This window comes from Lissotriton vulgaris, chromosome 7 (assembly GCF_964263255.1).
Source record: "Lissotriton vulgaris chromosome 7, aLisVul1.2, whole genome shotgun sequence".
Classification (NCBI taxonomy): domain Eukaryota; kingdom Metazoa; phylum Chordata; class Amphibia; order Caudata; family Salamandridae; genus Lissotriton; species Lissotriton vulgaris.
The window spans coordinates 204,711,264-204,725,323 of NC_141695.1; the positions used below are offsets into that span (position 1 = coordinate 204,711,264).

Consider the following 14,060-nt stretch of genomic DNA (forward strand, 5'->3'; position numbering starts at 1 on the left):
ACTTGTAAAATTTATGGTCACTGTATTGTGGCCACTGACTCAGAAAACCTTGCATAGATAAAGTGTTTAAAACTTCTCCCGAGTCTGTGATTATTTCAGGAAAGATAAATTATTAAATTACTACTTATTATGCTAACTTCCATCGGGATCCTTAGGACGTATAACATAGGTGACGAGGATTGATGTCATGGCATACAGGTATACGTCCAAAGTGATAAAATACAGACAGGCAGGAAATAGAAGCAGGATTACCGGTTCATAGGTGTGAATGTTTATGGGCCCAGGTGAGTATGATTTATTGAGCTGGTAATCCCGTGCGCCATCACCTTCTCCAGTGCAGCAATATGCCTCTCCTCGTCCTCGCTCTTCTGCAGCCCAGGACTCCAGGCTTCCTGACTCCGACAGCAATCATGATGCTGCAGGACCAGCATCGTGATTGGTCTGATTTGGATGCTAAGGCAGTGCCTGGGGAGGCTGGGAATGTTTTCCATTGGGCTGTGAAACACAGCCCAATGGAGAACATGTTAAGACACCTTTAACTCCCTCTTAGATCTTGCAAAATGATGTGAGATAACCAGATGTGATATACACTTCGCAACCTGAGCAGTTTATGAAATTAGTCCCATCTAAGGAGAAATAATAGGAATCATCAATATCATGAACACTTTCTAGATATAGAACGTTTGTAACAGTGAGCTTTAGCTATAACAGCTTTCTACACCTCCTTAACAATCTGCAAAATATCTTTGGTTAACTATAGATCTTGGTGCTCTTAAGTAACATATGAATTCAGAAAATGTGACAACACATTTTTCACTGTGAAAGAGGGAGGACATTCAATCTGTAGCATGATTAAAGAGTTTTCTTGGATAAATAAATGATTGAGATCCAAATAGGAGGCCTACACTGGCCACCGTTGCGCGCTTAGGCTCACAAGTGCACTTTAGATGACTTTTTTGTTAAACTTCTGATGAATTAGCAGAAGGTTTAAAGTGTACTCAGTATGGCAGATGTATTTAGCATGGGCTGTTGTGATTGAATCACACATTCCGGGCCTTATTACGATGAAGTTCGGAAAGTGCTGCCTCTGACCACTGGTCGGAAGCTTTCAGAGACTCGTTGCAGTTTCAATTCTGACCACGGAGATCAGAGGAGAACAGAACAGAGCACTCCACCTAAAAGGGCCTCAAAAGTCACTGAAAACATCACAACTTGACAATTCCACAGCCACGGTAATCAGAGAAGGCACTGGATGATACTTATACTGCACTTTGCAGTCCAGATAAAATATGTTATGTTCAGACCTAGAAAACTATCCCATCAGGCTGCCTCAATTCAAAAACCCATAGGACATGTCAAATTTAAAGGCAGCCACCACCAGCCTACCTACCAAACTGCTGAATACAATTGAGGACATGCACACTAGCTCAAAGAGCAGTAGCGGCTCCTCGATGGAGTGCTGCGGGCTGCCGAGGCGAGGGGAGGCAGCCTGGGGGTAGTAAACTCGCATATGGCCGAAGGAAGTTAAGTAAAAAAATAAAAAAATAAAAAGAATTACATTGTGCGTGCTGCATCGCCATTTAGCGTTGCACCTTTTGCAATGTAATTTGTTTTATTTATTTATTTCTTTACTTAACTTCCTTCAGCCGTATGGTAGAGTTTACTACCTCCACCCAGCCCCTCCCCCGTCCTGCCTCACCACTCCGCCAATCCATCCAATCATCATCAATCCATTGAGGAGCCGCCACTGCCAAAGAGATCTTCCCAGTGACCACTGGCACCTTGGATGACCTTGGTAATGTACATCCGAGCAAGCTTCCTTCGCCAGCTTTAACATTAGACACTCTAAAGCATTATAAGGGCATTTTTACTTAGCCTATAAGCATCTGTTTGTGGCCTGTAGTGCTGTACATTCACATACTGTGCATACTTTCACTGTCTAGTGTTGGGCTCAGAAGCATAGAAACTCGTTTCGCTTCGAAATACATATTTTCAAGTCACAGAAACTTGTGACTCTACCCGTTAGGATGGCCTTGAGGAAAGGCTACACCTAAAGGAGTTGAAGGGGGTGGAGGTGGGATTTGGTCAGACTGATGGTGAAACCTGGACCATGTAAGTTTATTGTTCGGGCATAGGCTCCATTGTTATATTGTTTTTTTCTGCACGAAGGCCAAGAGTGAAGGTGGAGCCAACAAACACAGTAAAGTTGCCTTTGTAGACTGAAGTATGAAACATAACAAAAAGTTAAAAATATCTGCAACAACAGCAGGTGTTCAGGGAGGAGAGCGGGTGCATGTGAATCTACAACACTACATGCCACAAACGCACTATTTTTGGGTCATCAACTTCCATAAGGGATGATAGTAATTAAGAACTCCATATGTGACCTGAAGCGTAACTCAAATCAACAGAGTATTGGGCTGATTACGAATATGGGTGCCATTTATCACACCTGATTACAAAATCCTGGGTACATTATTGATGCAGTGCCAGAAACAGTGGCTATTACGAGTTTGTGGCAAATGACATGCACTTTATGGTGTTTAATGCACCAAAATATGCATGCTACTGTAAATACTGTATACTTTCTTTGATACAAGTTTGGCAGGTTTACCTGCTGAAATGTAATGAAGGTTGTGTTATTTAACACATCCGATGTGTTGAATACTCTTAAACTTGTAATTCTGACCCATGTGAGTTTCTGCACGGGTCAGAATTAATCAGCCCACTCATAATCAGGCTTTATTGTGAACGACCTGCCCTCGATCTCTGTCCTGTCTTTCCTTTATCACTCTGTTAAACTCTGTGACTCAAGAGAGATAAGAACCCACTAAAACACTCACATGAGACACAAAAATGCCTCCCTCACTGGACTCATTGCAAATACACCCTTACAACCAAGCAGTCCCCCACAGTGCAGCATGCTGCCTGCCCAGCAATGCACCTTAGCACGTCACAGTAGGACGCAAAGCCCTATAAAATCAGTTGCAGCAACAGGATCCACTGCTCTCTACTCATGGACTGCAGTGCATTGATATCGAAGAGAAAAAAACACTATATGGCTGCAAGTGCAAAACCGGACTCTGGAGGCATAATGAGCTCATGGCACTGCTTCATAAGTGAGCCTATGCCAGTTTTCAGAAACTACCGGATTGCTGTGCAGTTCTCACACTTTTAATGTTAGTGATTATATGTTTTAACACAATATTATTTCAATTTCTCAGTAATGTTCATATTCATATCCAATAATTAAAGCTAAAAGACTTACATTGAATGGCCAATGTAATGGATTTAGACGCTGATTTGCCACTGGGGTAAGTGGCTGAACACACACAGTCCTCCTTATGATGCTCTGCGGTGGGGGTGTATTTCAACAGCAACACAGTCTTCCATCTACCACCCCAGAGTTCTTCGTTGTAAACGCTGAAATTGCCCTTAATCTTGTCCCATGCCAGGGCAGGTGGGTGGGCGGGGCAGGTGTGCTCCACAGAGCAGGTGATTGCTACTGGGAGCCCTTCAGTCATTGTTGGAGGGGAGGTCACCCTTGGTCGCGCTGGGGTACCTGCACAAAACACAAATGGACACATGTGACTATTCTTCTGATGAAGGAGCTCCCTCTGAAACTGTGTTTGGACCTCAAGTGATGTAAGTTTGTACATAAGGATACAGAGCATTTTGAACAAACAGGGCAAAGTTTATTTGAGAAGACTTCACACAAAGCGTGTGCTCACTCTATTATTGGCATATCTGAAAGCCAAGTTCCTTGCTCTGAGCACTGATTAGGGCAAACTCCAAGGTTTGCAAATCTAGTGACGTCAATGTTGAATCTTTTTTCATCTGTGCTCATGACAATGTGCTTGCTGGACCTTAGACTTAACAGGGCACAACCTTCATCCCGGTGCAGCCGGTTCTAGTCACAACTGGTGGCCTGGACCATGACATGTTCCCAGTATCCTTCTGCAAAACTAGGAAATGTGCATTGTACATTAATCACACACATTCACTTCTACATTATTGTAACCTGAAAGGGGAATACCTAGAAGAGAAAAAACATGATAACCATAACATCGAGTAAACAGGGTCACCATCTCACCCATTTCATCAAGGACTATAAATCAATGCTTTCAGGTGTGCCATTCTGAGGATCATGATGGAAGCATGGCCCGGCTACAAAATCTAGAATGCATTAGGTTGTATGGAGAAAGTCCAGGGGCCCGATTCACAGAACTAACTTAAAACAAAATCCTAAACTTACTACCATTTTGGTTTTCACAGAAGGCACTTACTCATTTCGGTATTCACAGAAGTTAAGACTCCTAACTTTAGGACTCCTAAATGCCTTCTGTGAATACCGAAAGTCTTAAATTTAGGATTTTTCTCAGTTTAGGAGTAGTAAAGTTAGGACTCCTAACTTTAGGACTATTGATTCAGAATGCATTCTGCCATCCAGAACAGTTCTGTCTATCACACACAGTTCAGCATATAAACCTGCATGTGAGCTTTGAATAGAGGGGCAGCTGATATTGAGGATCCTTTCTAGAAGAAAATAACAGTAGGGAAATAACTCCTTTAGCTGTTTAAGTGCAAAATTCTGCAGCCAAAATCTGATGTCGGTAAGACAAATCTCCATTTTCCTTTCCTTACACTAAGCTCTGAAGTTAGTTCTTGTTATACCAGCTGCTCAGCCAGTTTGTCTGTGGAGTGGAATGTTGATGTGAGAGGTGGCAGTGGAATGTTGGATGAGGAAGGGTGTCAGTTGAAGGACGGGCTGAGCAGCAGGAAGGCTGTTCCTGGTGGGGCTCTGCTCTTCCACTTGTAACATCTAATTCTAAATAAATCTACCTGAAAAATCTACATGGATTGTACCATCATTTATTTACTACATATTTTGGTGCCAAGGCTGGGATCATCTTTACATTTGATATGTTACCTTTGCTAGTTTGCAATGTCTTTTACTATCTTTGTTTGTAATTCGTAAACACATACCTCCCGTTCATCCATTACTGTGACGTGCGAGTCGTGTGTGTTGTTGTAACAATTTTATCTTTGTTTAATCAAAGAGAGGAGATGTGTTATACCTGCTGCTCAGGCAGTGTGTCTGTGGAGTGGAATGTTGGTGTGAGAGGTGGCAGTGGAATGTTGGGTGAGTGAGGGTGTCAGTTGAAGGACGGGCTGAGCAGCAGGAAGGCTGCTCCTGGTGGGGCTCTGCTCTTCTACTTGTAACATCTTATCCTAAATAAATATACTTGAAGAATCTACATAGATTGTACGATCATTTATTTACTACAGTTCTCTTTTGCCAGCTCCCTGCTTTCATATAGCTATACGAGATGCTTGCTGTAAATACCAGCAACGTCTTATAGTTTATTTCCGACTTCACTTGGGCACTCTCACAGAACTTGAACTTTTCTATATTTGGTGATGTGGCCACTTAAGGGGTGATAAGATTAAACTACAGCTACCCACCATGAGCAAACTTTTAAGAACATGTACGTATTCAACTGAACATCAGATCAATATGATACCTCACTGGAATAACTGAATAATTCCTTATTTGTCTGCTGGTAATTCTAATCTATACATTTTGAATTTCTGTTCCATGAGCTTGCACCTTTAGGGCACCATTTTCTCACCAAAATCATAGGCAAATTGTGTTGTGCTATGGATAGTCAGCTTTGCTCCATTGAAGCCAGTGGCATGGAGGAATGGAGGAGGTAGCTGCTGATCTGTTTTACAGGTGTGCTACTATAAACTTTGTGGGGAGATGTCCATACCTGCTTCCAACAGAGCTTAATTAATTGGGAGCTCTGCTATATACCAACATAACTGAACAATACAAAAGTCAATTGTGCCTAACAAATTCTCTTTTGAGTTCATTTGTGTGTGTTCATGTGGCTAAATTACTATGCTGGCTATCCTTAGGAGAGAGACCTTGTGCCATTTGAGCATTCTTCAAAAAAAAGGTGCGATCTCATCACACTCAGGACGTTCTTAATCCCCCTTGGAGATTTTTGAACTTCGCAAATGCCATGTACCGATTTATTGAGAGAGAGGTATCTCCAACTAGCCTCGCTGGATAAAATCCACAGTTCAACAACTGACTCACTTGGGATCCAGGTCCATTTCACATTTTATATCTCTGCACTGAGCATCAACTGTTGGGAGTTCCTTTGTCTTAATTAAAATGTGCTACAAAAGGCCTCCTGTACTGCTTAGCCAAAGTCTTGGGAGCCTTACTCGGGCATGACCACCAGCTTTGTCTCACTTGAAACTTAGGGCCAAGTGTATGTGGCATTTTTTTCATTGCAAATGAATTTTGGGCGTCCGAAACGGCCCGATTCTGTGAATTGGACCATTTCCGACCCCCAAAAATCTTTTTCCCATGCACAAAACCCTATTTTGTGATTCGTTATCCTATTAATGTATCGCATAAAAAGTTAGCGATTAAGTATTTGGAAGAGGCATGTTAAGGGCGTCACTTCCTAATAGCACCCCGAGTCCTATGTACGAATGTTTTGCGAACAAAATGCGGTCACAAAACATTCACTTTTCAACATCAATTTCAAGTTGGTGCTAACGCATTCGCAAATGGGAAAGGGTCCCTGATGGAGCCCTTTGTGAATACATGCAAAATCCTTTTTTAAGAGGCGGCAGTACTCCTACTGACCACTGCCTCCTCTTAAAAAATATAAAATAAACATTTCATTTTTCTTTTTTAAAATCATCCTGGTTTCCTTTAAAAAAAAAACACATTGCTTTATTTAAAAGCAAATACAGACATCGTGGTCAGCTGTTCCCAACATGCCACCATCCCTGTTTTTTTTGCGATTCCCTATGCGACGTTAGTTGCGACCTGCATCATGAATATTAATGAGGCAGGCCCATTTGCGATTCAATAGGTTTTTGTGCATTTGGAATTGCAATTTCCCAACTGCGATTCACATGGAATCACAATTAGGACCTCATAACTTCTAATGTACAACAATGTGGACCTTAGCCTCTAAAACATTTTAAGTGTGCTTGACCTGACTGTGGCAGACCCCAACTTCAGCTACCTTCATTTGCTGGACAACTTCACTTGCACTTCCATGAAGAAACATGCAGTCAGATTTTGAAATTTGGCTAGAAGAATTTTCATCCACCAGTTTAGTGAAGTTACAACATCTACCAAGGCAGGAGTTTAAAATCTATCATATGTTTAGGTTTTTAGTGTTATAACCTGCTATGCTTTAGCTGTATTCTGTGTATATCTCCATTGTTCCCAGCTCTGCTCAGCCAGTGTGTGATTGAATGGAATGTTGGTGAGTGACTGGAGACTGGTTGACAGTTAGACTCGGTGGGTTGAGCATGGAGGAAGCTGCCCTTGGTGGGGTGTCCCTTACGTAACTTGTAACCTGTAACTAACTTGCAATCCCCTTCAATAAATCTACAATATATGAATCTGCATAAACAGGCTACCTGACTCCTACCTACCAGGAGGGTATCTTTAATTTGCAACAAAAGGTTTCTTCACCAAAGTTGTGATATGGGGAAGTAGAAGAGCAAAATAAGAATCTAATATTTTTTGGTAGGTTGTCTGTCACAGCTCTCACATTGTTTCACATTTTTTTATTTCTCACTTACTCTCACCAAGAATTCTTTCCTGTGGGTCAAATTGAGGGCTTGTCCTTGATCTTACACTTATTTCTATTTTACTTAATTTTTATGGCATTTTCCATCTTTAATTTCATGTAGAGATTTACATTTTTTTATTGTGTTTTAATCTTACTAAGTGATCAAAGATGAGTTAAGATTACTCTTGGTACCTACCACCTGCGTGACTTTAATTTTAAGCAGTATGGCAGCTCAGCAACACCTCAGTTAAGACTGTTGCCTATTGCCACTAAAAGGTGCCCTGTTTGCCCACATATCTGTTCTCACATCTTATTAAGAGGTAAAGGAAGCAATGCGTTTCAGATGACAGACTCATAGCCATCTACTCTGTTAGAACGGACTTACCGGTGCTGGACCACTGATTGACATAGCCTCAGGAGGTCCACCTATATAGAAATGCCTTCTGATGCTATTTGGCCTGTGTTGTTTCTAGAGCATGGGAATGCCAGGTTGTCCCATGGATGAAAACTTTGAGAGTTTATCTTCTACAAACATGAAAAATAGTAACGCATCTGCTAAGACCCAAATACTTGGTGTGATGGCTAGCATTGATTGTTTTCAACAAAGACACTCTTGCCTTGCCGTTTGAAGCAGTTTAATTGAAAACGGGCCACCACACTAGTGGCACACTCAATATTTGGTGTCAAACCATTAAAAAGGTCCTTGCAGATGTCATGGCTGAAGTTATATTTGACATTGCAACAGCCTTGTTTACTCTGCAAATGCGACATTGACAAATCCATCAGGTGAGGTGGAAGGAGCCTCTAGTTGAACATCTACTGATGCCTTTGTCAAGGTTTACTGTCAGCTTCCCATGATTGGTATCTGTAAGATACCACCTCTCTGTACTGTGTACTACAGTCAAGTACACTTTGTAGAGAGTGCGAGAAATCCTTCGAGGAAGATAGAGGCTGCAAATAGATCATACTAACTCTCTTTTTTTGGTAGTGTGGGTGAGCATTCAGGCTTATCAGAGGACAGTGTAAAGCATTTGTTGTACTCACAGAGGCAATAGATGAGACACACTCCAGAATAAATTGGAGACCAATGTTGTGTACAAATGACAGGACTCTTTATATATGTTTTGAAAAGCAAGCCTTCAAATTGGAAATATTCTTTGTACAGTTTCAGTACTTGAATAAATACTTTGAACTAGTCGGCATTTCTATAAATGTAACCCAAGTATACAAAGTATGCATTACTTTCTGTATCTAGGCAATCGGTGGTAAATACCGTCAAATATTTACCAAAACAGTCATCGGGGAGTGCAATGGGAGGGTATAGCTGTAATATTCAGTTGGCCACCAACCTGGTTACCAACCCATTGGGGTTGCTGGCAGCAGGTCACTGGATATCAATGGATTCGGAACACCCCCAATGAGTGGTCACATTTGTTGGAGGGTGGTGTGAAGTCTTGGTAGGGGAGGTTTGCGAACTCAATTAAAATTGCTGTCATTGGAAGGAGGTCTATGCCAAGGAGTTTTGGATGACCACGGTCCCTTGGAAGGTCAGAGGCGATCTAGCTCTGAATGATGATGAACTTTGGGGGCCCTGGGCTCCGGTACCTCAGGCAGTTGGGCTGGACCTGGATCGGAGGTACCAGTGGTTGTGGGTACTGGCTTTGGAGATCACCAGCAGTGGTCAGGCCACTGGGGTGATGCAGGACAGACTACCCAGGAAGAGGCAGTTGTGCAAAAGTTGCCGTTTGATGTCATTGTCACCACTGGCAAGAGGGTAGGGGCTATCAGGAGCCAGGCTGTTTCCAGCATTGGTCGCTGTGCTGAGAGGATCCCTCAAGTTGATGGAGGCGTGCAGGGGTTGATTCCAACAGACTGATTAACTAACAGGCCTGGAAAGCTTCTAGGTTTTGTTTCGTTGGTGAGTCGCGTTGACCTGGAGTGTGCCGGTCCTCGACCACAGTGGTTTCATTACCGGAGGACACTGGGAATAGAGCCTCAAGCCAAACTGAGGTTCTTGGGAATTTGCAGAAGGCTGGATGGCTCTGGGGTTTCTTGGAGGCCTCACATATTTCAGGAGAGACAGCAGGTTGCAATGTTCTAGTCCTTAGCAGCAGTGGGGGTTTGTGCCTCTTTCTGCTGCATCAGGTCTCAGTTCTTGAACCCAAGCAGGCTTCTTCCATTGTCTTCTTGTGTTCGTCTAAAGTCAGGGTCTCTGAATCTACCTAAATACTGAAATTACAGCGTGCTTGGAGGAGGTCAGGGCTGCCTACCTGTATGATGCTTACACTCTTCATGCTCACCCCAGTTGGGGGGTGGCATACCCAGACTCCTAACAGACTAGTATCCCCATCCCCATCATCGCAGATAGTGAAAAATTGGGTTTACCTCATTTGTCTCACCTGAGGGATGGTACGGGGGGAGGTAGACCCAACTCCTATTTTACCTAATTTTCCCGCCAGTCCTCCTGCAAAGAGTATAGCAGGACTGTGGGGTCATCTGCTTCTAACAGCAGAGGGCTAGGGGCAGGTTTAAAAGGTGGCATTTCATTTGAAGTTCTACATTTGCCAAGTCAGATCCTGAAGGGGGCAAGGTGTGACCACCTCTGCCCAGAGCAGGCTTTTGTCTCCGGTACCGGAGAGCCCAGGCTCTCTAACCAGGGGTCCAGAAACATGTCTTGTTATGGCAGGCTGGCTAAAACTAGACCGGGACCACACCAATGGTTGGTAAGGTTTCAGGGGACCCTCTAGCAGCGTTTTCTGTGTTAACTTATTATTAAATCAAATACTGGCATCAGCAAGGATTTATTAAGATAAGATGTTTGGTACCAAACATCTTAGAAATCAGTAAAGCCATCATTGTGCTAGGAAACTTGTATTGACGTGTATCCAGCCTATGTACTCTCTATGGCTTCCCTGTCCACTTACAACACCCAGAATGGACTGGATACTGTTGGGGCATATCAGCTCATGCCATGTCCTCACATAGGATATAGTGCACTCTGCCTTAGGGCTAAAGGCCTACCGTAGGGGTGGCTTACCTATATCTAATGCAGTGTGTGGGAAGCAGGGTCGGTTTGTCCTCCACCTGGACATGCAGCCTGCAATAGCACTACTGTTGGGTCCGGGTGAGGGGTTCCTTCTGTCCTTATCACCTGGGTACCCGGGGTACTATTTACTAGAGGCTTACAGGGAACAGAGGTTATACCAATTGTGGTACAGTATTAGGGAAAGGAGATCTTGCACTGGGATCCTGGCAGGCAGGCACCCAGTACTCTTACAGTTTTAAATCACATTAGACACCAGGCAAAATGTGGGGTCTAACCATGTCAAAAGAGGCACTTTCCTACAGTATCCCTAACATGCTGTATGTGTTTCTTATTTAGAATCTTTGGGACACCAACCCACAATTATGTTAAAGTTTATCCCCCTTTCTATGGCAGTTCTTGAAACTCCTTCAGACATAGATGTGGTTGTAGAATAGTCATTCTAGATTGATTGGATGGCTGATGTGCCACCATTTATGGCATATGGTTGCTATACCACTTCATCTTGGTGATTGAATCTTGTGGGCAAGCCAGATATGTTTAGATTTAATAGATGAGAATAGATTATTTTACCACCAAAGATGCACATGGCAAATTAGCTGGCTGTGGCAAGATTTTGTAATCTTGCTCTTCTGGAACTCTGGGATGTTTAAATGATGTGTTATATTTTCAGATCTACGCATAGCAACAGTGGGTTATGTTTTAACCATTCCCAAAACATACGATACTGACTGTGACCATGGTCTCAGTATGTTTCTTTTACCTTGAGTGCATGCTATGCAAAACTATGGGTAACCTGTGGGATCATTAATTCTTGTGACAACACTGCTGGCTTTTATCAGCTGATAGAATGATTAATACTGAGTTTATTATACTGACTCATTATGTAAAAGACAATTCAGTGTGCGGTATGTTTTAAACTTGCTCAGTGTTGATTATATTACTATGAAATTGTAGGAACTAGTTCAGGGGTCCTAGAGACATAGGTTTCTGTGCATCAATCAAGTGTGGTCTTTTGCTATTGATCTTCCCCTGCTTTTCCCCCTATTAAACCACAAACAGAGTACCAGGGGAACCCTTTCAGCACTTGATCCTCTGGGAAGCAAAGCTGAGCGATTGTTCAGGACTTACTCATGGAGGTGGTGTGGCGATAGAAACTCTCAGCACTGTGCAATGTTAATAGCACATAATAACTCAAACATCAATTAGTGTATATCTTTATCCACATATAAGTCGTTTATTCTATTATATATATCATGGTACAGTACAATGTATCTACAAAATTACTGTGGGTCAGCAAGAGATCTACTAGTTATGAGATCATCCCAAAAAAGACACTTCCCTGTGGTAGTGTATGCAGCTTCGGTATAGTTGCCTTGGTGCACTCTGGGACTCGTAGTGTAGGCAATACACCTTCTGGCCGTTAGGCTCCCTTCATGAGTCGCCCTACCTCATAAGGCTATGCCACCCTATTGCCTCAAAATAAATCAGAATTTATTTTAGACAGGGTTTATTTTCAGTTCTTATGGGGTTCTAGCATCCTTAGTAGTTGAATGTGTGTGGTGTATGTGCCTGTTGTTTCAGATGGCTGTGGTGTCCCATTGCTTTGCATATGAACATGCAGCAATCTTCAATTGCAAGCGACTCTCACTGGGGATAAGAGACTAGGTCAGTTTTGGTGACTCAGGGAAGCTGCAATCCTAAAGCCCTGTAGATTGATGCAGGTGTCATTGTTATCCCCCTCTAATGGCCACACTGACTGAGCCCAAAAATCATCTTCCCTAACGATTGAAAAGCCCATCCCAAAGAAGTCTGGATTTCTTGGCAAAATTGTTGCTTAGGTCCAGTGGAGTCCTTGAGATTCTATTGGGTGGTCAAGCAACAGGTTCCCCAAGTTGTAGCACAAATGATTCAGATATGATGACAGCAAGTTCGTAGACCACCTCTGTTTTTGGGAATTTCAGCAGTGCTGCCACGGTGCATATTTATGACCCTGCAGCTACAGATCACAGTTCTAGGGTAAAAAGCACACCTAAGCTAAATGCTCCTTTTGCTAAAGTCGCCTCTCATCTAAGTTAGCACTTTCCAAATGTAAGTCTCTGGTCCAGGCTAGGCACAAGTAGGGGAAGCGAGTGATCATGCACTATCCACTGTCGATCATCATTTCTCCTTATCCACACCTTGCTTAAAGCTGCAGCATATTGATGTCATACGCACTACAACCACGTGGTTCTGTGGTGGACTCTGAGGAGGAACTATACCATATGTGGGGAGGTATAAGGGTGTGATTATGATATAATGCACAGAGTGTGATGCTTTATCTGGCAGCGAGTTAGGGATACATGCCCCGAAGAAGCAAGGTTGCTCTCCATGAGAGTTTGAAACAGTACGACAAACAGCTTGTGAGTTCCACGTGTGCCTCAAATCGATGCAAAGCATTCTGAGCCTGGTACATGTGGAGTTAAAGCCCTGCCCTGAACAGCACCTAATCTCAATAACAGAAAAAGGGAACGCAGAATACAACACAGCTGTGTTCTTGAAACCACTACCGCAGTTCCACACTTTCAAGAAGCAGAACAATGGTGCCTGATGGGCTGCACGGATCGAAACATTTGATGACTTCATAGATGAGCTAGAAAAAGGAGATGAAAAGAAAATCATCAAATACTTGAAAAACCTTGCAGGTGATGGAGAGAAAGATGTGCTAAAGTAAGTTTCACAGGTACAAGATGTATCGTTCAGAATAAGATTGGACATTTCTCGTATTTCAGAGGATAGACGGTGGGAGATGGGCAAGGGGATGGATACTTTGAGAGAACTTGGCGCTCAAGTACAGTAAAGCTTCCCCGCATTCTTGAAAGTGATGTGGGCTTACAAGATGTATAACTTCAGATTTCTGGAGGAGGTGGATAGTTTTCTGGCACATAGAAAATCTTTAGTTAGCTGAAGTTATATTTAAATGTTATTGTAGGGAGTTTTTTCTTTTTTTTTGCTTGTATAGAGGTTAGTGGGTCCAATTATTAAATTGCCATTGAGTGGTCAGGGAGGGATCCAAGGGGTGGGGTGGGAGGGCAGTGGGGTGTTGCACGTGTGTGGGTTGGGAGCATTGGGAGAAAATTATAAAAGAAACCCGTAAAATGGGCCTTGTGTGACTTATTAATTACCTGTGGATGTAGCTTGGGGTGGAAGCACGAGTATGGCAGGGGGTGGATCTGGCTTAGAGGGGGGTGTTTTGAAAGTTTTGTGTTGGAATGTGAATGATTTGAGAGGTAAGACAAGGCAGAGCCTAGTTTTGCAGTATCTTAAGGATAATTCAGCCATGATTCTTATGCTTCAAGAGACACACCTGTTGCTCTCAGAATGTAAGGCACTGTTTGATAACCAAAGATGGGTTGATAAAACCG

General features: G+C 42.9%; 1 protein-coding gene across 2 annotated transcripts in view; it reads right to left on the reverse strand.

Moving 5' to 3' along the window:
• Window positions 1-14,060, reverse strand: part of LOC147701199 (B-cell receptor CD22-like) — a 281,864-nt gene that overhangs the window by 145,954 nt on the left and 121,850 nt on the right. For both annotated transcript variants that reach the window (XM_086929945.1, XM_086929944.1), the window contains exon 4: window positions 3,269-3,562. In XM_086929945.1, coding sequence (XP_086786071.1) covers window positions 3,269-3,562 — 294 coding nt within the window. The remainder of the gene's footprint in view (window positions 1-3,268; window positions 3,563-14,060) is intronic.